Source organism: Thamnophis elegans, chromosome 9 (genome assembly GCF_009769535.1).
Source record: "Thamnophis elegans isolate rThaEle1 chromosome 9, rThaEle1.pri, whole genome shotgun sequence".
NCBI lineage: Eukaryota > Metazoa > Chordata > Lepidosauria > Squamata > Colubridae > Thamnophis > Thamnophis elegans.
In genome coordinates this window covers 67,904,911-67,932,641 of record NC_045549.1, presented here as the reverse complement: position 1 = coordinate 67,932,641, position 27,731 = coordinate 67,904,911, and the positions used below count along the sequence as shown (strand labels likewise).

The window sequence follows — 27,731 nt, the reverse complement described above, 5'->3', positions numbered from 1 at the left end:
TTCTTGACTAGAGGGATTCATTTTTTGAGGCACTGTCTGCCTTGAGAGGATTCTAATTAGTGTGACACCATTAAAGGGATAACATCTAATTTGTGTGCTGAATTATTGCTTTTGGTGTTGAAAGTGGGTAGTGTGGCAGTGCGGTTACAAATAAACATCTCTGAACTAAAGATTTATTTGAGAATGGAACAAAGACCGACAGTCCATTAATACTTACATCAGACTGCAAATGATTTAGACCTAAGACAAAGAAACCCTTTTCTGAGTTATGTTCTTTCTCTCGTGAAGGCCTTTTTTTTTTTGTTACTGCAAAATCACCATCTGTGGGCAGTTGTGTTTTGCAGGCAAATGAAAAATTTTTGTAAAGTCAGCTTGGCATGCCTTGTTCATAGGATATCTTAGAGCAGGGCTCTCAAACTTCCGGCCCGCGGGCCGGATGTGTCACACGCTGGCCACACCCCTACCCGGTTTAGTGAAGGGGAGGGGGAGTCCCAATACGCCACATAACGCCGCCGTGATCGACGTGAGTTTAATACCCCTGTTTTAGAGGATTTAAAGAGAAACTGATATGTTTTCTTAACGGCTCTTGGAATATTAAAACAAAAAGGGGCTTTCATCCTTGAATTTACTATTGTGTTTTTCAGATTTCCCTACACTCTGCTGGAATTGCATTTGTTTATTTATTTATGAGTTTTCAGGATCTGTAGTTATATTTAATGCTTCTCAAATATCCCTCTATCGTTATTTAGCAGTTTTTGTAATTCGTTGTTGATCTTTTCAAACTGAGTTTGTGTGTCCCAGTCTCCCCCCCCCCCCCCAACCCATTGTCTGCTCCTCAAAATGTCTTCACAATGCCACCTTGGTAATTCCCCTAGAAATATTCTTGACAGAAAAATCCTTTCGTATTTGAATAGAATCATTGCACCACATAAATGCATGAAGGATCAGAAGAAAAAGATTATAACAATCTGTGACATGTCACTCAACTGTTAAGTATCAAATCTAGCCATTTCCTTGAAATGTAATTCTTCCTGAATCTCTTAAACGTAAAGTGGCCTTCATTGTTTGTATGATTACAGACTTTAACATTTCTGTTGGGATACTTTATCATCACCTATGTTCATCCTTTGAGCTATAGTATATATGGTCCTTGAGGCAGGCCCATACGTACATATTACACACTCTTTCAATGTACTTTACCTTGCAAATTCATAGTTTGAATACGAGCCTCGTTTAATTGAAGTCAATACTTGATAAATTTCAATCCAGTGCATGCACACACAATTTAAAGTATGGTACCATAATAATTAATGTTGCTTTCGCTGTATATTGTACACCTGACTGGAAGAAGCACATTCTTAGTTTGCCGAATATATTACCCTCATTTTCTGATCTCACGGAAAGATAGCAATTAAAATAAATTTAAATTTGAGGACTCCTAAACTTCCTTTTTCAGTAAGGAATGACCAAAACTTAGACATACGTAAACAATTAGAATGAATTAGCTACACGATTACTTGTCATTGCAGCTGTTTTCATTTCAACTGCTTCGCATTGAGTCGCTCACCTTTTCTGGTAGAATATTGAAAGCCGTTTAAACTTGGACCTCTTTGCTTCTCTCAAAATACGCCCCTCAGAGAGGGTTCGCAATTTGGGAGTCCTCCTGGACCCACAGCTGACTTTAGAACACCATCTGTCGGCTGTGACCAGGGGGACCTTTGCCCAGGTCCGCCTGGTGCACCAATTGCGACCTTACCTGGATCGGGAGGCCCTTCAGACAGTCACTCACGCCCTTGTGACCTCAAGACTGGATTATTGTAATGCGCTCTACATGGGGCTGCCCTTGAAGAGTGTTCGAAGACTCCAATTAGTCCAGAATGCAGCCGCGCGAGTGATTGTGGGTGCACCAAGGTACACCCACGTTACACCTATCCTCCGCGAGCTGCACTGGCTACCTATTAGTCTCCGAATCAGCTTCAAGCTGCTGGTCGCTACCTATAAAGCCCTACATGGCATCGGACCTGGGTACCTGAGAGACCGCCTCCTGCCGATTACCTCTCTCAGACCAATTAGATCGCACGGGTTGGGTCTCCTCCGGATTCCATCTGCCAGCCAATGTCGGCTGGCGACTCCCCGGGGGAGAGCCTTCTCTGTTGCAGCTCCGGCCCTCTGGAACGAGCTCCCTGTTGAGATCCGGACCCTTGCTACCCTCCCGGCCTTCCGCAAAGCCACCAAGTCCTGGCTGTTCCAGCAGGCTGGGGGGGGGGGGGCTGAGAAGCATTTACCTTCATGGAAATTGTGAATGTTGGTTTTGTTTTTAATATGTTGTCTTTGTCTCGTTTTCCCCCTTTCCCTTGTCTTTTGTGAGCCGCCCGGAGTCCTCCGGGAGTGGGCGGCATACAAGACAAATAAATAAATAAATAAATAAATAAATAAATAAATAAATAAATAAATAAATAAATAAATAAATAAATAAATAAATAAATAAATAAAAACATTCCGAAATATTGGCTAGTGTGAAATAATACGTGTATTGGCTGCTGTTCTACTACATCGCTGAGGCTCTTAGGCCTGGTTGTAAGCGGCGGCCATTTTACTGCTCTGAAGGTGACTGTTTTTTTCTTTTGGTGCTATTCCAGTTCCGTCTCCCAGTAAATTCCGGTCTCCAGCAGCGCCCTCACCTCTGGCTCTGAGACAGCCCGTAAAAGCATTTAATACCCATGGACCTACTTCTGTTCCCGAAGCCACGCAGCTGCCTTTAGCGGCTCCCGGTTCCGCCTCTGGAAGTCCAGCCAGCAACATCAACAGTGCTACGCTTACCAGACCTGCAGGAACCCCAGGGTTAAGGAGTGGCTTGCCAAGACCTAGTGCCCCCTCCAGCGGGGGCATCCCAGTGCCTCGCAGCAAACTCACACAGCCCGTTCGCAGGTGAGTCCGCCGCTTTCACTTCCTACACGGCGAAAGCCATCATTCGGGAGAAACGCTTGTGTCTTGGGTAGCGTTATTTTACACAGCCAGAATGCTTTGTCTCTTATGTGTTTATTCTGAAAATGAGACACTTTTTTATCAGAAATAATGTCTTCTCAGTGGTGTATTTCTGGTACTTCTAAGAAGCGGGTTGTCAGGCCTCCAGTCATATTCCTTTTAGGATAATTGGCCTGCCACACACTTATTTTACTATGCTGTTTCATTAGTGGGGAATTGGGAGAGAGAATAGTAAGGAGTAGAATGCTGTTGTCAAAATAAAACATTCCTTTCTAGAAGCCCAAGGTCATTCTTTGTCTCTGCACCTGACCGGAAGTGGGTGGGTGGAGATGCCAGTGTGGCAATGGAAGATTGGACCATGTGATGGACTTGTGGGTGTGGGGCAAGTTCGTGAACATTCAACTAGGTGGAAAACCCAGAAGCTTTCAGATTTGGGTTTTCCACAGATGTGCCAACATGTCTCTCTTAATAAATTGGAAGTTTGAGGAAAGTTTTGCCTTGGACTCTGATTTAATTTTGGATGATTTTTGGAACGCTGACATTAACCCGAATCCACTTCCGGTCAGGTGACATGGGTAATAGAGAGGAATGTTATTTTGTATGTCATCTGGGGGGGGAGGGGGGACTTAAATCTACATGTGCACATTTTGACTTAAATCTATACTTGAAGTTTTTCTTTCTTACTCTATTGTATCATTGTCTTTCTAATTTTGAAGTTCTTTCTGGAATTCATACATAGATTCTTGACTGCAAAGACATTTTCTGGCTCATGACAATCTTACACTGCATACTACAAGTAGTCCTTGCTTAATGACCAGTCCTTAATGGCTTTTCAAAGTTACAGCGGACCTCCCAAAAGCCAGTTCAGCACCCTCTCAGTTGTCTGGCCTTACAACCCTTTGCAGAGACACTGCAATCCCCCCCTACACACCACCGGGTCCCTACAGGTCTTTTCTCACACACACACAGACACCAAAAACCAGGTCCCACACCTTCCTCCTCATTTGCCTTTTGAAGAGTTCCAGAGGCTTCTGGAACAGATCACTTCATCACAAGGCCGCGCAGCATGATTCCAGAAGCAGCTGCCATGTTTCCAACCGCCACATTGAATTGTCACTGGGAACAATGGCTGCTTCCGGAATTGTGCCGTGTGGCTACACAACAAACTGTTGTGTTGTGCTTCCCTAACAGTCTGCACAGCACTCCGGGAAGTTTTGGGGCCTCTGTGCTTTTTTTTTGCAGCGCTGCCAGGCTGCATTAGGGGAGGAAAACAGATCACTTTGACATGCAACCATGTGGCACAATTCAGGAAGTAGCCACCCTGTTCCCAGAAACCTCAGCATAGCTGCTGGGAACATGGCTGCTTTCAGAATCGCACCACGGGGCCATGCGATGAAGCGCTTCAGACCCAGTGGGAGAGGGAAAGGCCTGGGGGGACCTGGTGGGTGGGGTAAAGCAGGCCCAAGATCTGTGGAGACCACAAGAGCTATGAAATGAAGCATGGGATAGCTTGGGGTGGGCAACAATTTGGAAGGCCCAGGGCAGGCAGGCCTGCAGTAGACCTCCCAAGGCCTCTCTCACCTCTGAGGCACCCTATGGTCTGCTTAATGACCCATGCAGTCATTTTAAGTACTGCTTTAGAGAGAGCAGGGGTGGGGGTCATTAAAGCCCATGTGATGATAGTGGGCAGGCTCCACTACAGTTCAGTGGTGGGTTCCGGATTCACAAGGATGTACACGGCGCGCGCATGCGTTGTAGCTGCAAACAACGCCTCCACAACGCTCCTTGGCGGAGCATCACACAGGTACTGTGTGCCGAAAGCTTTAAAACATGGTAAGGAGCGCGGGCGAGTGGCCCCTCCAGAGCACCGCACCGGAACGGGGTGTACCGCCTGCAACCCACCACGGCTGCAGTTGTATATCAAGGACTACCTGTATACTTGCTCGCCCAGCTTCTCTTTACCTTCTCCCACTCATTCTGTGCAAGAAATGCTATGAACCCACCTGTAGGCACCCTTGGCTGAGTCACCTGTCACAGAAGGACTTTTATCAAAGAATGAGCTAAAAACGTAAAATTTAAAACCAGTAATATTGAGATTCCCACGGTGTTTCTTTCACCAAGAAAGGTACCAGGTACACATGCATGCTGTGATTTCATGCAAGAATCGGTAAAATTATTTCCCAGTCACGCAGCTCTTCAACAACGTTCAACCTGCAGCTGCACTATAGAGCCGAGGTGGCGCAGTGGTTAAATGTAGCACTGCAGGCTACTTCAGCTGACTGCAGTTCTGCAGTTCAGCTGTTCAAATCTCACCGGCTCAGGGTTGACTCAGCCTTCCATCCTTCCGAGGTGGGTAAAATGAGGACCCGGATTGTTGTTGGGGGCAATATGCTGACTCTGTAAACCGCTTAGAGAGGGCTGAAAGCCCTATGAAGTGGTATATAAGTCCAACTGCTATTGCTAAATCCGGACAACCACTAGATGTCAGCCAAGAGATATAACAATTCTACCTCTTTACTGCCACTCTGTGTTCAATAGATAAATTAATCAATGTATGTTCAGAAGAAAACAAACGTGGACACACTCGCCACCAAACACTTCTCACTTACATCTAAATCAGGGGTGGGATTCAGTCGGTTTGAACCAGTTTGGGCGAACCGGATGCTGATTTTACATCTGGTTCGCTGAACCGGTAGTTGCAAGGACTGGCTGGCCCCTCCCAGGAATCTCCACGCGGCCCGTTTTGGATGCCAGGTAAGCGCAGGGCCTACACGGAGGCTCTTGGAGGGCGAAAAACGGGCCTTCCAGAAATCCGGAAACGGCCCCATTTCCAGCCTCTGGAGCCCGGGAGAGGCCGTTTCCACCCTACCGGAGGCTCGAAGAAAACCTCCAGAGCCTGGGGAGGGCGAAAACGCTCCACGCCTGCCATGGTGCAGAGAACCGGTTGCTAAAATGTTTGAATCCCACCCCTGATCTAAAAACTCTTCTGTAGAAAATTTGCACTTGGGAGCAGCTGCACTGGGTCTGCACAGCTTTTGCTCTTTTGCTGCCATCTAGTGGTTCCTTTAGGGAAAAGAAGTGGGTGGAATGGAATTCCTGAGCCTAACAGGCACAAGTCCAGCCACATTCTGTATGGTGATAGGTAGCGGCTTAGCCCACCAATTGCTGGCCTTATTGTGTTGCTTGGAGGAATTACAAAGAAGGGCAGACTGTGGGGGTAGCATTGCAAAGCAGCTGTGCGTTTTGAGAGCTCCAGATGTGCACAGAAATCAACCCTGAAAAGGAAGCACAGAGCTCATCTCAAAACGGCAAAATTTAAATACCTGCTGAATTTAAAGAGTAATACAAAAATTATTATACAATGAAGAGCATAAGGCAGATGTATGGAAACATGTTCATGTGCCAGACTACTGGAATAAGGCATTGTGGAATATTATTAAACTTTGTTGGCATGAGGAGATAAACAGTACAGAATCTTTGATGGTTTCCATTTTGTTCTTTACATCAAAAGAAAGAAAGAAAGAAAGAAAATAGGCAAATGGGCTACAATGAACCAGAATATCTGGAGAAACTTCATGATGAATCTCATTTTCTCTGTTTCAGATCTCTGCCAGCTCCCAAATCCTACAGCAGCGCAAAAGACGAGAGCTGGAAGGACGGCTGTTACTGAACATCAGAGCTTTTTTAACTCAGCGCGCCCGCCTTCACCAGGCTAAGCCACAGATCCACATGCAGACTGATGGAAAATACTTTGGGAGGGAGGGATTGAAACTCTCCAGATCTCTCTGTCCTTAATTAGCACAAGCTGGCAGAGATTATAAAACAGCACTTTAATGACATTAACATCAGATACTTGGTGATCCACTCAAATCATTTTTACGTGAATCACGTCTCATTTCTGGAAGGTCTGCTTCCCTGCTTCCTAAAATTGTTACCAAGGCTCTCACACGGCTACAAACAGCCCACACGGATACAATCAGGGCAGATATCTTAATATGCCAAAGATACATCCATTTTTTGAAAAAAGCAGCACGTAAAAAAATGTTAAGCAAAAAAAACAACAACCAATAATAATAATCCTTGAAAAGATCACAACATTACTTGATTTTTAAAGAGCAAGGCTTTCTTTAACACGTAGAAGAGAGACATTATGTGTCGATCAAAGCAAAAAAATTGGATTGTAAAAATGCTACTGGGCTTAGGTGAGATTGTGTTAGACAATTGTGGAAGAGATGTGTGGAGAAACCGAGCCACGGCACACAACCTTGTCTCTGGAGTCTTGCTGTGGGAGCGGTAGGCGAGTCCGTACCATTTGTCTTTTTTTTTTTTTTTTAAACAAACCTAGGCCTCTGAGCCTTGATACGCATAGGTTGCATTTTTTTTTTTATGTTGACTTGTCATATCAGGTTTTGTATAATACTACGATTGCCAAAAGGGCTCGTTTTCAGTTGTACAATCCCGTAACTAGCTGTTCCTGGCTCAGGAAAATAGCCTTTTTTTTTTTCTTTTCTAACCCCCCCAGCGATATTTTTCAAACATACGAGTCCTTTTTTAGAGCAAGCTTCCTGGAAAGGGAAAGGAAGAGAACGGATGGAGAACTATTGCCACATGCTTAACACCTGGAGTGCAACTGAACAGGCCTGTAGTTAACATGGAGGGGAAAACAACTATGCAGCTCTTGCCCAGATGTTCCTAAGGAAATTGGTTGTTTGGCTGATACCAAATGCTTTATTCATGTGGGTAAACTTTCACGGTATGAGGGAGTCTTCTTTCTTCTTTCTTTCTTTTTATTTAAACGATCAGCTTCCTAGAGGTGTGTTTAATTGTAAATACTTCCACTGAGGTTATTGCCCCTATTAATATTTTAACTATGTATTTTTGCCTTATATTTGTATTTTGCATTGTTGGTAACAAGTTTGAGAAAAGAAAACACTGCCACGTATGTTTACAAAGTGGTTTTGTTCCTCTTAACAGTTGTCGGCTTCTTCACTCTTTTGCCAGTCCTTGTTGTCAGGGTAGAAAACTATTAGTACCTAAAGCCCCATCTCTTGCAGTTTTTCCCCTTTCAGTTGTTTTTATGTTGGGAGTGGAAGACGGAAGGGAAACTACTTGCCAGGAAGAAATTCAGAGTAAGTCAGTTGCAAGAATTATTTTTCTTTGTAAGGAAAGGAAAGGCAGTCAGTCACTTAGAATGACATTTCCTTTTGCTGTCTAAAATACGGAGCTTAAAAGAAAAAGGTTTTAGCTAGGATAACCATTTTGGTAAGGACTGAACCTCATCCAAACCCATCCTGTTTGCAGCTTGAAAACCTCGTTCATGCCTGCCTCTTAAAACGCGTGCTTTTGAATTTTACAAAAAAAAAGAGTGTTGGAGATTCCAGTCTTTGATTACTTAGGTAGCCTTCCTAGATTAGTGGATTAAAAGCCATGCAATTTTTACTTGAATTGGAAATGTGACCAAGGCAGGATAGGACTAGACATCTGTTCCAGCACTCAGGCAATTTTCCATTTTTTTTTTTTTTTAAATTTAAAGGAAGGCCCTTCTGTGGTCTTGGGTAAAGGATGGGAGTCTGGGATCTTTAGATGCTGGGTTTTGAAGGCGCCATATAGACCAGCGATGGCGAACCTATTTTGGCTCACGTGCCATAAGTGGGGGGAGTACAGGGGGGTCATGTGCGGGCGTGCCGCAGCCATAATGCAATGTGTGACACACACACACCCAGTGCGCATGCGTGCACTGGGTGTGTGTGTCGCACATTGCATTATGGGTGCAGCACGCCCGCACACGAACCCCCCCCCCATTTTTTGCATACTTTTTTTTGCCTTCCCCAGGCTCCAGAGGCATTATAGGAGGCTGGGGAGGGCGGAAACAGCCTCCTCTGCCCCTCCTAGAGGCTTCAGGGACCTTCAGGAGGCTTCCCTGAAGCCTTCGGAGCGCTCAAAACGACCCTCGGAGCAAACAGGAAGTCCATTCCTGAACTTCCGGTTTGCCCGTAGGGGCGTTTTTTTGCGTTCCAGAGGCTTCAGGGAAGCTCCTGAAGCCTCCAGGAGGGAGGGGGAGGCTGTTTTCGCCCTCCCCAGGCTCCTATAAAGCCTCTGGAGCCTGGGGAGGGCAAAAAAATGGCTTTAAAAAAGGGTGAACTGACAGGGCAGTGCCTCGCCTGCCCTGACAGATGGCTCCGCGTGCCCCCTGTGACTCGCGTGCCATCGGTTCGCCATCCTGGATATAGACCTTTCAGACATAACATTGTCATCTGCAAGTAAGACATGGGCCTCGAGGAGACATTGCAAAGTCCATTCCCTTCTCTTGCCGCTTTACATAGTGGGATTACTTGCACTTCTGTGAGTCACAAGCACAGTGTGGGAAGTGATTTTCCTTTAACTGGGAATGTTACTATGAACACATCCTAATTTACAGTCAAGTCAGGGCAAAAAGAATTAAACTGGGGTGGTCTTAAATCAGGGTAGCCAATAATTGTAGGAAGAGAAGCTAACAGAGCTGTTAGTTGCACTGTTAGCCCAGCCTATTTAACGCGCCGAACAGAAAACATGAGATATCTAAAATATTTTTTAGGTAACTTTTACCTAGCCTAATTTTTAAAATGGGGCTCTAGCAAAGCGGATATTGCAGTCTTTATAAGTGGGAACCTTCTCATTTCTACTTTTACTAGGGGGGAAAAAATATTTAACTGAATATTTTCTTCAAGCATCCAGATGTTGCCTTTTTAACCAAGCTGCATCACCTTGATTTATAAGTGTGTTTTTATGACGCCTGTCCTTGCATTACTTCGATAATGCACCAAGTTTTAAGGGCGTCATCACCCACCCCCATCCCTGCTGCCACATTGCAATAAACATCCAGCAAATTTAGATTCCTGAAAAAGGTGTAGTTAGAAGAGAGACTTTCACATTGTCAGTTTATTTGATTGCCATGACATCCTATGACTTTCTGTGTTTTAGAGGTTTGGGTATATTGAAGTGTGGAAACATGACTATGATAAACTAGTGCCTATGATTTACTTAATTTATGTTTGACAATAGTTGTTAAGGGTTTTATGAATGGGGGGGGATTGTGTCAACAGCTCAGAATTGTTGTATGTATGTAGGCAGAAAACAAAGGAGTTCAGCTTCTAAAATTATTTAATTTTTCCTCAGTGTTTGAATGTTTTTTTGTAAATGTTAATAATAAAAAGTGTAAAAAGGAAGAATATAGGTATTCTTAAAACATTTCTTTGACTCCTTTTTGAAATAAAATATATATAAAATGAAATATTTGTGGTTTCTTTAAGTATATTAAATACTTTGTTCATTTGGATGTGTTCAGAAACAAAAACTTGAACGAGAGATCCTGCTTTATGTTCACAATTACACATAATAGCAACAATCCCATTTTTAAACATAATATATTATGAATCAAACAGGGAAAGGGAGAGTTGATTTTAAAAGCAAAAGAAAACTAGCCATAAACAAAACATTTAGCAACAGCATAATTTATATACCGTATTTTCCGGCTTATAAGACGACTTTTTAGCCTATAAAAACCATTCCAAAAATTGGGGGTTGTCTTATACACCGGGCATATGGCGAGTGAAACTGACCGGTTCCAAGCCGGTCTGAATGCCATTAAGTACCACTGCTGTACTGAGCTGCTTTTTCCAGTTTCCACACAGCGTATAGCGCTAGGAGCCTGCCTGCTCCGACTATTTTGGAGTCAGGAAGATGGGCTGATGATGTCACACCCTCTGCCAATCTGAGCAGGCCTTGTATTCATTAATAGAAAATACATCGCTTGCCGTGATTGGCTGGGCGCTGTATACTGGAATGGCGATACCTGACCTGTAGGATTACCGCACTGCACTGCCTGAAAGGCCAACAGTATAGTATGCAAATAGCTAACAGTCAAGACCCCATCATGGCTCCACCAGCAAGAAGAAAGAAATATGAAGCCGGTTTCACCATATTGAAATCAAATCTGATGTTTTTTATTTGGTGTGCCTCGGAAGAGAGGTAGTCTTATATGGCGAGTATGTCCCAAACCCTATATTTTAACAGGAAAAGTAGGGGGTCGTCTTAAACACCCAGTCGCCTTATACACCAGAAAATATGGTAACTATTTTTGAATCTTGTCTACATAAATAATCTTGTTCTAATAATATAACCTGGCAAATTTTAGTCTAAATTGTAATTTTATTCATATGGAATGCTGAAAATTTACCTTGAGTGCATACTAGTTTCTTAGTTTTTCTTTCTTTTCAGATGTTCTGTTTTCTAAATCTTCATTTGTTCTGTTAACAAAACTAACAGTAGAATTTCGTTTAAACCTTAAGTAGGTTCACCATTCTATAAGTTTTTTTTAATGCCCTTTTTTGTCTCTACATCTATTATATAAACATTTGTGGATATCTTATGCACCAAGAGGGAGTTAATCAGTTAATCAGAGTCATCCACGGTAACTCTGGCAACAACTAGCCCAGCCTGACCTCAGCTCTTGCCTTTTTCCTTTTACATTTTTTTTCTTTTCATGATGGCAGGCAAGAGCAGAGTTGAAATCCTCTCTGAAACAGCTGGAAAATGTATGTGTGAGTCGGAGGGAGGGGGAGGAATTCAAACTTCATCCTCCTGGTGCAACTTTGTGTGTGTGTGTGTGAGAGAGAGAGAGAGAGAGAGAGCGGGGAGGGAGGGAGAGAGGGAGGAAGGAGGGGAAGGGAGAAGAAAAAGAAAGAAGGAAACTTATTTAGCAAAGGAGAAAAACAAATGCTGTTGCTTTAAATTGGAACTGAGCATGCCTGGCTGTGGAATTCCGGGAGTTGAAGTCCACAAGTCTAAAAAAATTGCTGCCTCACCAAGCTATGAACCTCACCGCATGTCACTGCTGTCCACGATGTGTCCACGGGTGGCAGGTAAGGCCTACATGGGCACAAAATGTTCTGCCCCATGTTGGGCATTGTTGCAGCATTGGCAGCTCTGGCTTTGTGGAGTGCTCACTTCTCTTGTGCTATAGTTGTTCTTCTGTCCTCAGATGTCCAGCAGCCTTGGTGAATCAGCGTTTGTCATGTCAATCTGTCAGGATTTCCCAGGAGGTGGTGTCGATATCCGGGGACTTGAAGGAGGCTTTCAACCAGTGGTGAAATTCAGGGTTTTTTTACTACCAGTTCTGTGGGCATGACTTGGTGGTGTGGTGTGGCTTGGTGGGTATGGCTTTGTGGGTGTGGTAGGGGAAAGATACGGAAAAATCTCCATTCTCTACCCACCAGTCAGAGGTGGTATTTGCTGTTTCTCCGAACTACTCAAAATTTCCGCTACCAGTTCTCCAGAACCTGCTGGATTTCACCCCTGCTTTCAACGTGTCTTATAAAAGCTAAATTTGTGTTGATGGTGTATAACTCCAGACAGGGTTAACGGTTAATTTTTTTTTTAGTGTAAGTAGGTCAACGTTGCATATTTTCCATCGATTTAAAAAAAAAATCCCAACCCTATATTTTGTTAGGTTTTTTTGATTTACCAATTTCCACATTTATTCCTCTGCAGATCCATAATGACAACAGCAGAGGGAGCCATTGCTTTTCACCCAGAGTAGGATTCTGGCAACAGTCTACCCTGAGAAAGATTTTGTTAAATCTGCTTCTTTATTTTCTTTTAAGTTCCAGGTGTGTACGTGTCTGTCTCTCTGTCTCTCTGTCTGTCTCTCTGTTTGTCTGTCCCTGTCTCTCTCTCTCCCTCTCTCTCTCTGTGTGTGTGTGTTTTAAATTATCAAAATAAAGTGGTTTTTGTAAATGTTGCACCTGTGTTGGATTCCTGTTCTGCAAGCATTATTTTAATGGGCAAATTAATAAGGAAGGAGAGTGGTGCAGGTGGCATTGCTAAGGCCTTCTTCCTCTGAAGCTAAAGGAAGCAAAAGGAGTCATCAGGGCTGTCAATTCAACAAACGTTTTACTGGAGTGTAAGCAAAACCTTACAAGACCGTGCAATGCTTTCCCCTCGTATTGAATAAAATCCTATTTTATTCCTAAAGTCCTAGTGGAGATCAACCCTGACTGCTCTTTAGAAGGCCAGATCCTGAAGAGGAAACTCAAAGACTTTAGCCACCGAATGAGAAGGAAGACGGACTCCCTGGAGAAGAGCCTCATGCTGGGAAAGATGGAGGGCAAAAGGAGAAGGGGACGACAGAGAAGGAGGTGGCTGGATGGAGTCACTGAAGCAGTTGGCGTGTGCTTAAATGGACTCCAGAGGATGGTAGAGGACAGGAAGGCCTGGAGGAACGTTGTCCATGGAGTCGCGATGGGTCAGACACCACTTCGCAACTAACCAGAAATTGAATAAAATAATAAAAGAAATACTTATCTGGGCTTGTTATGATTCTCAGAACAAAGAGGTGTCGTATTTGCATGCAAACTGAAGTAAGTTAGCACCCATCCCTCTCCTAGAAGAATGAAATATTCTAAGAAATATTAAAAAGGCAGAATATTATATTTTCCCTAAAGGAGAAACATGTTTCCAAAGACAAACTCAGAGCCTCAGCTCTCTGCCAGAAGTAGAAACGAAGGGGCCAACTTTTAGAAATGCAGATGTGGTACTCCATTCAAGACAGGATTAATTAAAACCGCACGGAAGCCAGTATTTAGGATTAATTACATTTGTTAAACAAGATTAAAAGACCCAACGTCTTGCCGGCCTTCGCGAGACAAACTAATTAAACTCATATAACAAAACAGACAAAACAAGCCTCTTAATTACAAAATGCTGTAGAACGAACTGTATAAGAATCCGCGTGCTCATCAAACCGTGTGGTCAGCTACCCAGAATCACACGTGCTTGGTGGTTCTGCTTCACCATTAAACCATCTTTCCAAGCAAACACCTCCATGTTTCCAGTGTCTTTCTCCTCACTTGGAACTGAACCCAGACGGATATATTTCTTCCAACAGAACTGTTTTATCTGGAGCATTATTTTGGCCAGTGAAGCGGGGATGCTGGAGTGTTTGCTCAACGTACACATCTCATCCAGTGGTGGGTTCCAGATCCTGTTGCAACCGGTACGGTGCAACGAGGCCATGCATCCACCACATGCACACGCACAGTGCGCGCATGCATACTTACCACCCGCGACACTCCGCAACGCTCCAGCTGCTCGGTGGAGCGTCGCGCAGGCGCTGAACGCTCCATAAACATGCATGGAAGCCCCAATCGGCTCAAATACCGGTAAGGAGGGCAGGCGGGCAGGTGGGCCCTCCAGAGCACCGTACCAGAATGGTACCTGATGCTCCCAGCAGGCACCGGTACGCCTGTAGCGGGGTGTACTAGCCGTATCCCACCACTGCAACAGTTAAAACAGAGTTTCTACCAGTTTGCACTGGTTCGGGCAAACCAGTAGTCGTAATTTGGCCTAGATCGCAGAACTGGTAGCAACCCTGGCTGGCCACGCCCCTGAACCGGTTCCCTGGTCACCGCTGCTGCTGCTGGCATGTTTTTCAGTAGTTTTTCATGTTCTTCACGCCTGCACAGAACAATTTACAGTGAACTGTGCACTGGCGCGTGAGGGAAGCGAACCAGTAGCAACGCCAGTCGGAACCCATCCCTGAGTTAAAATATATGACGGTTAGAACGGCAGATCCAGGTCACATGAATGGATATGAGAAACATCCTCCACAGAAGCTCCCAATACAGTTGCTCACACTGTGTTCTCATTTGCTGATTAACGGCACTATTAAAGAGGGGAAAATTCAGGAATGTTTAGTACTGTTGCTGAAGGAATTGAGATTTATTGGAATTCTTAAATGTAGCGTCACCATAAATATTGCTCAGGAACCTTTACTCATTCAATTTCGGTGGCCAACCTGAAGGAGCGAGGCCTCCGTTATATGAATACGTTATTGGCCAAGGACAATTAGGCAACGGGGAATTTATCTCTGGTGCAGCACTGTGGGAATTGGGTGTTCAGGGGGAAAAAAGTCTAATTGTTTTGGCATGCAATGGCCTGCACCTGTGTCCCCAGGGGCCAAGGTGGCACAGTGGTTAGAGTGCAGCACTGCAGGCTACTTCAGCTGACTGTTAGCTGCAGTTCGGCGGTTCAAATCTCACCGGCTCAGGGTTGACTCAGCCTTCCATCCTTCCCAGGTGGGTAAAATGAGGACCCAGATTGTTGGGGGCGATATGCTGACTCTGTAAACCGCTTAGAGACGGCTGAAAGCCCTATGAAGCGGTATATAAGTCTAACTGCTATTGCTATTGCTATAGTTGAAACATTTAACAGTTTCTTATATTACAAAAGATTTTTTAAAAGTCTGTCTCAATTATTGTTTCCTCTTGATGTTTGTAGGAAAGAAAGCAGACTGACCTTCTTCCACATTTATACAATATCTCTCTGATGGCGAACCTATAACATGCGTGCCAAAGGTGACCAGCAGAGCCCTCTCTGCTGGCTCGTGCGCCGTTGCCCCAGGTCAGATGTCTGTGGAGTTTCTTTCGTGAGCTTCTGTTTCCCTGCAAATGACAAAACAGAAGCTTACCTCTTGCTGTATTACCAGTGTTGGGATGCCCCGTCTCCCGCCGGCCAGCTGGTCTTCGCATCTCTGGTGTGCATACGTGCATGTCAATGCACATCTCTGTGCATGTGGTGGGATTCAAGAAAATTTACTACCGGTTCTGTGGACGTGGCTTGGTGGGCGTGGCAGGGGAAGTTTACTGCAAAATCTCCATTTCCTCCCCATCAGCTGGGACTCAGGAGTCAGAGAATAGATGGGGGCGGGGCCAGCCAGAGGTGGTATTAACCCGTTCTCCGAGCTACTCAAACTTTCCGCTACCGGTTCTCCAGAACTGGTCAGAACCTGCTGAACACCACCTCTGGTATGTATGCTTACGCACATGCACACGTCTGCACATGTCCATGCATCCACGCATGCACAGCTTTTAGTTTGAGCATGCACGCGCCCACAATTTGGGCATTCGGTGTCTAAAAGGTTAGTCATCATTGCAGTACCTAAATCTCCCCAGATGAACCAGTGTGGTCAATTACCTTAGAGAAAATTGCAAAAAAACAGCGTTAGAGAACAAGAAGAGAAACAAATAGAGTCCGAGAAGAATGGTATCTTGCTGCCACAGAAGTGGTGTCCTTCGGTTACCTGCTGAGTCAGCAAACGCATGATTCCTAAATTAAAATTAATTAATGAACCTCTGACTCTATTGACCTGCTGGGTTATTTCCCCCCAGATCGGAGCATTTCAATGCTGCTTTTAAGACGGGGGTGGAGAGGACTGCAGAAATCAAAGCAGCTTGGGCTAGAGAAAAGGGCATTGAAGAGGCTACATAAGATCATTCTTTTCACTGTCACTTGTCTGCTTTTTATGTTCTCTGTCTGGATTGCAGACTTAGAGTGACAGAGACAAGTCTTCGTCACTTCACCCTCCATATTCTCATATGCAAAAGCATGGAAATAGCTGTAAAGTATTATTTATACCAAGCGTGTCATACAGAGAAGTAATAATAATTCTGCAATACAGTATTGTTGGAAGCTTGCATTGTGGTGTAGGAAGTTAAAACCCATCCCTCTACTAGAAAATGAGATATTTTAGGAAATATTAAAAGGGCAGAATATTTCCTTTAAAAGGGGTGCAGAAACTCAGCTCCCCCCGACACCTTTGTCAATGGACCATTAAGGCCTGAACCAGTCTATTCTACATAACAAAGATCTACCCCCTTCAGGCAGACCCATCTAGCAAAGAGAAATTCACCACAAGGCACCTGGGAAGTTTACATCAGCCAGCAAGGCAAACAAGCTTGGGTTTCAGAACAGCCTGCAAAGTTAGCTAAGACCCCCGCCCCCTGGGAGTCTGACAACCAATCAGAATGCATTTCTTACACAGGAATAGGAAGCTCTGGGGTGGGGCCCAACAGAGGGTATAAAACCAGGGCACTCTCAACATCTCCTCCCTTTTCTATTCAGGACCTCAAACAATGTGGTCCTGTCCACCATTAAAACCATCTTTCCAAGCAGCCTCCATGTTTCCAGTGTCTTTTTCCCCACTTGGAGCTGAACCCAGAAGGACATTTCTTCCAACAATGGATTAAACATTAGAGAAACAGAAACCTGAGTTTGTTCCAAAATAAAATGATCAGAATGCGAAAATGTGTTCGGCTTGAGTCTATGCAACATGTTGCTAAGCCATAGCTAATTTGAACCAGAATTGATTGTTTAAGCTGGCTTCTTATATAATGCAAAACAATCAATCATAGATTAGAAATCGTGATTGCAAGTTTCACACAGCAACCTAGTTAAAAGTCAAAACCATGTTGTAGTTGTAGGAAGTTAAAACCCATCCCTCTCCTAGAAAAATGAAGTATCCTGGGAAATATTGAAAAGGCAGAATATTATATTTCCCTGGATGTGAAAAGGGAGAAACACGTTTTAAAGACAGAGTAGCTCCCTGCAGCTTCCTGCCCACCCATCCACCCCTGTCAATGGGCTGTTAAGATGCCCAAACCAGTCCCTTTACATAATAAAGAGTTCTCCCCTTCAGCTCCAGGGTGACGGGATTAAGGCATGATTAGCCTTTACCCACTCATCACATGGCATCTGAGAACTCAACCAAACCTGGATTCAAAACGCAGCCTGGAGAGTTGCCCCTGCATGGCCCCACGGGAGTCTGACAGCCAATCAGAATACATTTCTTACACAGGAACAGGAAACAGAGAGGTGGGACTGAACAGGTTACAAAAAGCCTAGCAAGCCCCTCCCTCAGCCCTTCACTTCTCTCCACCCAACATTGAAACATGTGATCACCTTTTCTGTTCAGGACTCAAGCCATGTGGTCCTGTCCATCATTAAACCATCTTTCCAAGCAGCCTCCAGTGTCTTTTTCCCCACTTGGAGCCGAACCCAGAAGGACATTTCTTCCAACATAGTTGAAGAATATCAAAGGATCCTTGCTTAATTAACAGAGTGCTAGCCCAGCCCTCTCTATCCTATAACAGCCAGACAAATGTATTCTGACATTTTGTTGATTCATCAGATCTTCTCCCCGCTCTTTTCTTCTTGCTGATATGTGGCCTGTTCTCACTGAGTCTAGGTTTTTTTGTGGCAGAAGCAATATATCTTGCCTGTCACTTCTTAAATCTTCTACTCTTTAGCTTAAATATACTTCATTGTTCTTGAGAGTAAAATGAAACTATCCCTTTTTTCTGATTTTTTTTAACTGAACATTCCGTCTTTCCTTATTTATATGTACAAAAAAAATATTTTTTATTTAAACAAATCATACATCTTTAATCAAGCAGTGTGTCATCCAAGTACAGTTTTGAGTCATCCTATTTAACATTTACTGTCATTTTTAATATAATTTTATCTCTCTGCTTACCTTTACATTTCAATTCAGTTTCTCCCCTGTAAATCTGCTTCCCTCCCCAATTTAGTTTTGTATCTCTTTTTGTCTAGATTTATTTTCTATCCAGTGATTAAAAACTCCCGCAAGTATTGTAATACTCTGATTCTTCTTTGCCTTTAATTGCCAATATTAATTTATTCATTTCTACCTCTCCCTCTGAAGGGACCATGTTTCCTTAAACAGCGTGTCATCTGGATACAAGCATCGAAATTTACAACATCATTCACATTGATATTAATTCTCCAATCTTACAATTATAGCATATTAAACAGTTAAATATAATAAACCTCCCTTTTCCCTCTTAAGGTAACTTCTAATAAAAATGTAATAGTAACATTAAGCATCATCCTAATACTAACAATTGTCATATTGTTTACATCTCTATCTTAACATATTTTCTACTCTTCTTTAATCTCCTTTTATTTCCAGCATCCATTTTTATTCTCTAGCCATTGAAAAAATAATTCCCATGTCATATAATATTCAGTCTGTCCTTTCTCCTTAATTGCCAATGTTAATCTGTTCGTTTCTGCACATTCTAATATTTTCCTAATCACCTTCTGATCAGTAGGGATCTCTTCCCTTTTCCAGTGTTGTACAAATACAATTCCAGCTGAGGTTAATAGGTGAATAATTAAATATGTGTTCTCTTTAAGTTTCAGGTAACATCCCCAACAGAAATATTTCTTGTTTTAAATCAATGTGTGGTTTTATCATCTTTTCCAGCCATGTATGTCTTTTTGTCCAATATTTTTTTGCTTCTACACATGTCCACCACATGTGGTAATAAGACCCAAGTATCTGGTGGCACTTCCAACATTTAGCTGACTTATCTTTAAACACCTTTGCCATAAACTATGGGAAATGAACTATCCCTTCCTTATCTGTAAATGTAACTTACAAATTGCAGTCTGGTTATTAAGAGATATCTAACACACCCACCTTCTGCAGAACAAGCTATAGGAGAACTCAGGGGGGGGGGATTTTACAGATACTTAGAGTATACTCCTTCTGCCTCCAGAAACATGTTTGTTCTGACTTTCGGTTTTCTAAAGAAAATGTTGGAAAAATATTTATTTTTTTAATCAGTGGAAGGAAAGATCAACTCACCTCAGGTTGAGTCCTAACTCCTCAACCCAAGCCAACTAGCTGGAAAATGACTAAAAGAGCTATGGCAAAAAATGGTCAATGAATACAATTGAACACAAGCAAAAAGACATTATTGAATTTGGTTTTTGAGAGGGCCAATGGCAAAGCATTCATAGATCTCCTCATCCCTGAGAGCCATCCCAGAGATGGGGTTAATGCAGAGGTGGGTTCCTACCAGTTCGCACCTATTCGGTAGAACCAGTTCGTCAAATCTACCGAACCGGTTAGAAAAGGTTCCACCAGTGGACCCGGAAAGCAGGCCACACCTACAGAACAGGTTCCAAAAATTTTTGAAACCCACCACTGGTTTAATGTATGAGTTAATAAAGTCTCTTATCTCTAGATAGTAATAGAATGGTTGAGTCACATGTGCAAGGAACTTCAACCACTCATATTTGCCTTGAAGTTGATTCCATTCTTGATATGGTTCCATTAAATACGTAATTGATTGGTAGGATCAGTTTCAGTGGTGCTTCAATGAAAAGTTTGAGCTACATGGAGGAAGTGAATGATAGAATGGACTTCAATTATTTTTAGGTTTTATTCTCATCCTTTTTTATTACTAACATCAAATTGGATTTGGATTTGACTGGATAGTCATATTTTTTTCAGAAACAGCACGGGAACAGATAATGTCAGCCTCTGTATTGCTTGCTTGCTATTGGCTGCCATAATAACGGGGAGGGAGAGGGTTAGGGTACTTGGGAGTGGAATGGTGCTGGTGGAGACATTTCGAAAGAAGGAGTTTTGTTCCCACCATCTTTTGCACATGCTGAAGGTTCGTGTTTGAGTTTGGTCAAGGGCAATCATCCCTGCATACCAGCCGGATGAGGCCACCTGAAGATGGACCCCACATGACACCCTTGGGGGTTGGAGATTGGCTATTTAGGCTGGGGTATCTGGGGGGGAGGGTTTTGGGTAAACGTTTGATATGTAGAAGTTCACGCTTTTTTGCCCCAGATTCTTGCTTCACTTTCGCTGTTTTCATTTCATATCCAGTGAAAGTACCTTTTCTCTCAATAAATGGAGTTGGGGGTTGAACGTTGAATGAGGCACAGCTGACAGATACTTTGAAAAATATAATTGTGTGGGTTCTCCGGATGAGTGGCCCAGGAGAGTTTGAGAACAATCATCTACTTCCTAAGAGCAAAGTCTTGGAAGACAAACATTGGGACCTCAACTCTAGATAATTTGGGAAGACATTCATTATCTGAATCCTTTTCAATCTGGATACAAGCCCAGATTTCATATCTCAGTGGAATTGGTTGCCCTGATGGATGACCTCACTTTTACTGTTCTGGCACAGAATTTCCAGAACATTTTCTCCACATACTGTGATTAAAATTGATGTCAAACTGACTTAGTCATGCTTTTTCTCTTAATTCGGAATTTAAAGTTGCTTTGTTTTGTTGAATTTTTATTGTATTGTGTTGTGTTGTGTTGTGTTGTGTTGTATTGTATTGTATTGTATTGTATTGTATTGTATTGTATTGTATTGTATTGTATTGTATTGTATTGTATTGTATTGTATTTATTTATTTATTTATTTATTTATTTATTTATTTATTTATTTATTTATTTATTTATTTATTTATCACATTGAGAAACCACCCAGCTGGCTCAGAGAGGAACTCCTGGCAGTGTAAAAAATACAATGTTAAAAACATTAAAACTGAATATAATAATTTAAAACGGGGTAAGGAGAGTTAACATTTGATATTAAAAGGTAACTAAAAGATAGAGGAGGCCATCAATCAGCCACATAATTGCATGCTCCTCCTTAAGCCCAAATTGAGATGGCAAATCCATGTATGTATGTATGTATGTATGTATGTATGTATGTGTATGTATGTATGTATGTATGTGTATGTATGTATGTATGTATGTATGTATGTATGTATGTATGTATAAAGCACAAATCTAAAACAGTAAAGAAACACTTTCTTTAATGTTTTAGGATTGCATTAGAATAGAATTACAGATTTGGAAGGGACCTTGAAGGTCTTCTAGTCCAACCCCCTGCTTAGGCAGGAAACCCTACACCACTTCAGACAAATGGTTATCCAACATCTTCTTAAAAACATCCAGTGTTGGAGCATTCACAACCCCTGGAGGCAAGTTCTTCCACTGATTTATTGTTCCAACTGTCAGGAAATTTCTCCTTAGTTCTAAGTTGCTTCTCTCCTTGATTAGTTTCCACCCATTGCTTCTTGTCCTGCCCTCAGATGCTTTGGAGAATAGTTGGACTCCCTCTTCTTTGTGGCAACCCCTGAGATATTGGAAGACTGCTATCATGTCTCCCCTCGTCCTTCTTTTCATTAAACTAGACATTCACAGTTCCTGCAACTGTTTTTCATATGTTTTAGCCTCCAGTCCCCTAATCATCTTTGTTGCTCTTCTCCGCCATCTTTCTAGAGTCTCCACATCTCATTTCAACTTGCAATAACTCTAAACTTATTGCATTTCATGATTATTTATATTATTTATTTACCATATTTTTTACCATATTAGTATTTGTTGATGAAAGGAACTTCATATATAAATAAACAAATATGTAAAATAGGTTGCACAAAGGAGTGCTTATTTAAGATATTAATGATAAATGAAACTGAGAGAGGAGAAAGAAAAGAGAAATTGAAAAAAATCCCAATTCAGATACATATAGGAAAGGAAGGCTAGAAAGACTTAAAGGCTAAAGGAATGTTATATTTCATATAAGAAACAATAGAGGAAGCCACTAAAAAGTATAACATAATTACATAAAGCACAATCAGAACGAAATGAAAACACTAGAAGAGTTAAGGGTAAAATGTATAGTTTTGAGTTGAATCATCAGAAATGCTAGAGAGAAATATACAAGGCTTAACGGGAATAGATATGAAAATTGAGCAAAGACAATGTATGTTTTTAAGATAGTAGAAGAGGAAGATGAGAACTATCAAAGAGAAACTGGAACAGGAAGCTGTAAGATAAGAGGTGATATTAGTATAAAATAAAGGATGTGAAAACTAATTAGGGTAAAATCAAGAATACTGATAATTCTGAAATAAGAGCTCAATAATCTAAGAAGCCAAGAGATAAAGTATTACTATTAATTGATATTAATAATGGAGGAGGAAAATTATTAGCCTGGTAGCTAATAAACCCATAAAAATAGAGAAATAAACACAGAAACTGCCAAATCAGAAAAAAGGATGAGAGCAAAATAAATAACTTGAAATCTAACCACTCACAAGAGGATGTGTGAATCAATCATTAAGACAGAGTGGACATTTTTACTAAGTGTTGAATCAAAACCAGGTGAAACAAAAAAAAATCTATCTATATATAAATGGATGTGTTTTTGTGTGTGTGTGTGTGTGTGTTGTATTCCAGCATAACTCTGGAAAGTTTCAAGTAATTTCAACCAAACTTGGCACACAGATGACTCACTCTCTGGAAAAAAATACGGTGGGGATAAGACACCCCTAACACGACTCGGGGTGTATGTTCTGTTAAGATAGCCTGTTGTGACTTAAAATGGCTTCTACTGTACTACCGTAAATTGGCTTCTACCGTACAGCACAGTGGAGTTGCCATGGTAATAGCTTCACAGTACTCCACAAGGGGGCTCCCTCTGGTAAGGAGGAAAATCCAACGTTAGAAATTACGTTTGCTCCAGACATTTTCCCCCTATAAATTAATACCCGGTCAACGCCGGATTATCAACTAGTAATAAAATAAAACAGGATGATGAAGGATAATGCACATACCAGCTGAAACAAAAGGCCACAGTACAGGCCAGCAATAAATAGCAGAGAAGAAAAAAACAGAAGAACTTTTAATTTGCAAGCAACCATCTGATTTATGTTCATGCTCATATCATACCTGCTAAGCAGGGATACTTTTGTTATAATCAGGAGACTGTGAAAAATAACTATTTCCAAAAAAATAACTCCGGGCTAAAGACAAGAACTCAACACAGATTTCTGAGATTCCAGCCCAATTTCTTATATGTTGTAATACACTTTTTTTAAAAAAAACAGATTTCTCTTTATACTAGCTTACTTGTAATTCTGTTAATTATATTTGTATTTGTATTGTATTTGTATTTATTATACTTGTATACCGCCCTATTCCCTGGGGGACTCAGGGCGGCGAACAAACACATGGGGAAGGGGGAGCAATACAAAAACGAACAAGACAAAACAGGATACAAGAGACAGATTAAAAACTACACAAGAATCACAGCAATTCCAGTGGGGCTGGGAACTCATCAGCCCCAGGCCTGCCGGAACAGCCAGGTCTTGACGGCTTTGCGGAAAGCCTGAAGGGTGGTGAGGGTCCGAATCTCCACGGGGAGATTGTTCCAGAGGGCCGAAGCAGCCACAGAAAAGGCCCTCCCCCGGGGGGTCGACAGTCGACATTGGCTAGCTGATGGTATCCGGAGGAGGCCTAATCTGTGGGATCTGATTGGTCGTAGGGAGGTAATATATAAATAAAATATATTAGCATATTTATAATTATAAACCATCTTTATATTTAATTCATACAAAGCAATCATCTTTCCTCATCTAATTTCTACCTCTTATCTCTAACCACTCGTAAAGTCTCTTCCATCCATGTTAAGTAATATTCTGGGCCTTCTTTGTCCTTTATTTTTAATGTCAATCTGTCCATCTCTGCACAGTCTAATATTTCCCGAATTACATCCTCATCTGATGGAGTGTTCCCATTTTTCCAATATTGTGCAAATACAATCCTTTACACTTCTTTTGTGTCCTTACACAAGAAAGGAAAATAAAGTGCATAAATACTGTGGAAAATAGATTGGATATTCTTTTACAAGGCTTTGTCAAGTGTTACTTGCCCTCATAAATCAAACTGATCTATATCTGTCACAAACGAATGAAAAATGGTTGTAAATCTTGAGCTAGAAATCCAGTATTAACAAAAAAAATAATAATCTCAGAAATAATTGGTGACTTCTCTGTTAACAAATCAATAGCCCGTGTCAATTCATCAGTTTCAACTTTCTGATCTGGAGAAAGTTTAGCAAAAATGCAGATAGTCCTTGACTTACAACCACAATTGAGTCCAAAATTTATGTTGTTAAGTGAGAGATTTGTTAAGTGAATTTGGCCACATTTTAGGACCTTTCTTGCCCCAGTTGTTAAGCGAATCACTGCAGTTGGTAAATTAGTAACCTCGTTGTTAAGTGAATCTGGCTTCCCCATTGACTTTGCTCGTCAGAAGGTCGCAAAAGGGGATCACGTGACCTTGGGACACAGCAACGGTCATAAGTGTGAACCAGACGTCAGGCATCTGAATTTTGATCACATGATCATGGGGACGCTTCAAAGGTTGTAACTGTGAAAAATGTTTTCGGCGCTGTTGTAACTTTGGTCACTAAATGAACTATTGTAAGATGAGGATTATCTGTAACAGTGACTAAAGTGGGTGACCTGGTCAATCACAATCCTATGCTTGCATACCCAGGGAAGTGCTTTGGTACTTCTTCCTATCTATTCTGTTTCCCCCGAAAATAAGACCTCCCCAGATAATCAATTGGGCTTTTCAGCGCATGCGCTAAAATAAGGCCTCCCCTGAAAATAAGTGCAGAAAGAGTGCAGAGAAGAGCAACAAAGATGATTAGGGGACTGGAGGCTAAAACATATGAAGAACAGTTGCAGGAACTGGGTATGTCTAGTTTAATGAAAAGAAGGACTAGGGGAGACATGATAGCAGTCTTCCAATATCTCAGGGGCTACTATAAACAAGAGGGAGTCAAGCTATTCTCCAAAGCACCTGAGGGTAGAACAAGAAGCAATGGGTGGAAACTCATCAAGAGAGAAGCAACTTAAAACTAAGGGGGAATTTCCTGACAGTGAGAACAATTAATCAGCGGAACAACTTGCCTCCAGAAGTTGTGAATGCTCCAACACTGGACGTTTTTAAGAAGATGTTGGATATCCATTTGTCTGAAGTGGTGTAGGGTTTCCTGCCTAAGCAATGGGTTGGACTAGAAGACCTCCAAGGTGCCTTCCAACTCTGTTATCGTAAATTCTAAATTCTAGACATGTGTTTGCCCCATCTTTTGCCTCAGCAATTCTCCAGCATCTCAGACAGAAAGTCTTCCCCATGACCTGCTAATATGGAACATGCAGAGTGTGACTCCAAAACTGGCAAAGATGTGACCTTCCACCCCTGGCCCATATTTTTTTCAATCTCAGAATAGGTCAAAAGCACTCATTAAAAGCTCAGATGAGCTGATTAATGTGTTTTATGCTTAAGGCTGTAGTGCCACAGATGTTTGTATAGGGACCATTGTGTTGGATGTATAGTGGGGGTGGGGGCTGGGGGGATTGCTCCAGAAAACTCACAGCTGAACCTTTTCCCTCTCAGTGGAATTGCTTAAAAAGGAAGATTGTACAAACCATGGATAATACCTTTTAATCTGAAACACAGAATTGGAAGGACTGTTTTGGCCACCAACTCCAACCATCCTTGTTTCCAAATAATTCAGGTTCTTCTTATCAGGGTGGGATTAACAGATAGCATTACTGGTGTTGAAAATGTTTCTTGTAAAAAAAAGCCTCATAACTTATTGGGTTTGTAACTTCTCATTGTTAAAAACATAAATGTGCAGTCAATTCTCATTATTCGTGATAATTACGGTTTTATAAAGTCACCATGCACACTAACACATAGTGGATCTTAAATTGATTAAATAATACTTGATCATTTGGACCCATCCTACCGTTTAAGTCCCCCCCCCTAATTATTGCTGCTGTGGGGTATTCTGAGCAGCCAAGAATGAAATCTTCCATGCTGTCCCAAATCTTGTTGATCAAATTATTCTTATTAAGTGGAGGAATATAGGTATTAAAAGGCAAAATCTCCACCTGTTTAAATAAGAGTAAGGTAGTGACATCCCATGGCTGGAAAGGTGGCAATAAAACACATTTAAATTGCAAGGATGTATTAACTAATGTCACAATGCCCCCTTTAGCTCTCCCACCTACCTTGCTTGGGACAGCCGGGATTGAGTTAGCCCAATAACCATCTAACTGTATCTCTGCGCAGGACCAGGTTTCCTGTAAGAAGAGGATGTCAAATTGTGATATATAGTCAAAAAATAGTTGGTCTTTTGATGGAACAGACCAACCTGCTATATTCCAGGTGATAGGGGAAAGTGGGTCATCTTTTGCAGCTCGTCAGGAAACTTGATTTATACAAAGGGAAGTTGTCAGGTTGTTGCAATGGATTGCGGTGTCGTCACCCACAGAATTGGCCTTCTCTAGAAGTAGGGGGAACCAACGTATTTGATGCGAGATTCGGTTTGTGCCATCACAATGACAACAATGACACAATGACCACATCCTATCAAACTTTGCTGATCTCAAAAAACTAAGTAGGGTGGAACCTGATTTACTACTTGATGTACACCAGAAACTCCCAAATGTCCCAGAAGAAGAGAGTGTGAAAACATCTGCAAATGACAAAAGAACTGTTTTGCTGTTGCAATGAAAATCCACTCGTTTTGCATGTACATGTACATGTATAAAATACAGGTAGTCCAAGACTTACGACCACAGTTGAGCCCAAAATTTACGTTGCTAAATGAAACACTTGTTAAGTGAGTTTTGCGCCATTTTACGACTTTTCTCGCCACCGTTGCTAAGTGAATCGCTGCAATTGTTAAGTTAGTCACACGGTGGTTAAGCAAGTCTGGCTTCCCCATTGGCTTTGCTTGACCGGGACACTGCAGCCGTCATAAATATGAAGCAGTTGCCAAGCGTCTGAGTTTTGTTGTAACTATAGTCACTATAAACCAGTAGTAAATTTTTTTACTACTGGTTCTGTGGGCGTGGCTTGGTGGGTGTGGCTTGGTGGGCATGACAGGGGAAGGATACTGCAAAATCTCCATTTCCTCCACCTCATAGGGGAAGGATACTGCAAAATCTCCATTCCCTACCCACTACAGGGGAAGGATACTACAAAATCTCCATTCCCTCCCCACTCCTAGGGGAAGGATACTGCAAAATCTCCATTCCCTACCCACTACAGGGGAAGGATACTACAAAATCTCCATTCCCTCCCCACTCCAGGGGAAGGATACTGCAAAATCTACATTTCATCCCCACTCCAGGGGAAGGATACTGCAAAATTCCTTCCCCACTCCAGGGGAAGGATACTGCAAAATCTCCATTCCCTCCCCACTCCAGGGGAAGGATACTGC

General features: G+C 42.2%; 1 protein-coding gene across 4 annotated transcripts in view; it reads left to right on the top strand.

The window, feature by feature from the left end:
- Positions 1-8,234, top strand: part of SLAIN2 (SLAIN motif family member 2) — a 34,975-nt gene extending 26,741 nt beyond the window's left edge. For all 4 annotated transcript variants that reach the window (XM_032224008.1, XM_032224009.1, XM_032224006.1 and 1 more), the window contains 2 exons: positions 2,640-2,928; positions 6,589-8,234. In XM_032224008.1, the coding sequence (XP_032079899.1) occupies positions 2,640-2,928; positions 6,589-6,655 (356 nt within the window). In that variant the 3' untranslated portion in view covers positions 6,656-8,234. The remainder of the gene's footprint in view (positions 1-2,639; positions 2,929-6,588) is intronic.
- The last annotated feature ends 19,497 nt before the right edge of the window (positions 8,235-27,731 follow it).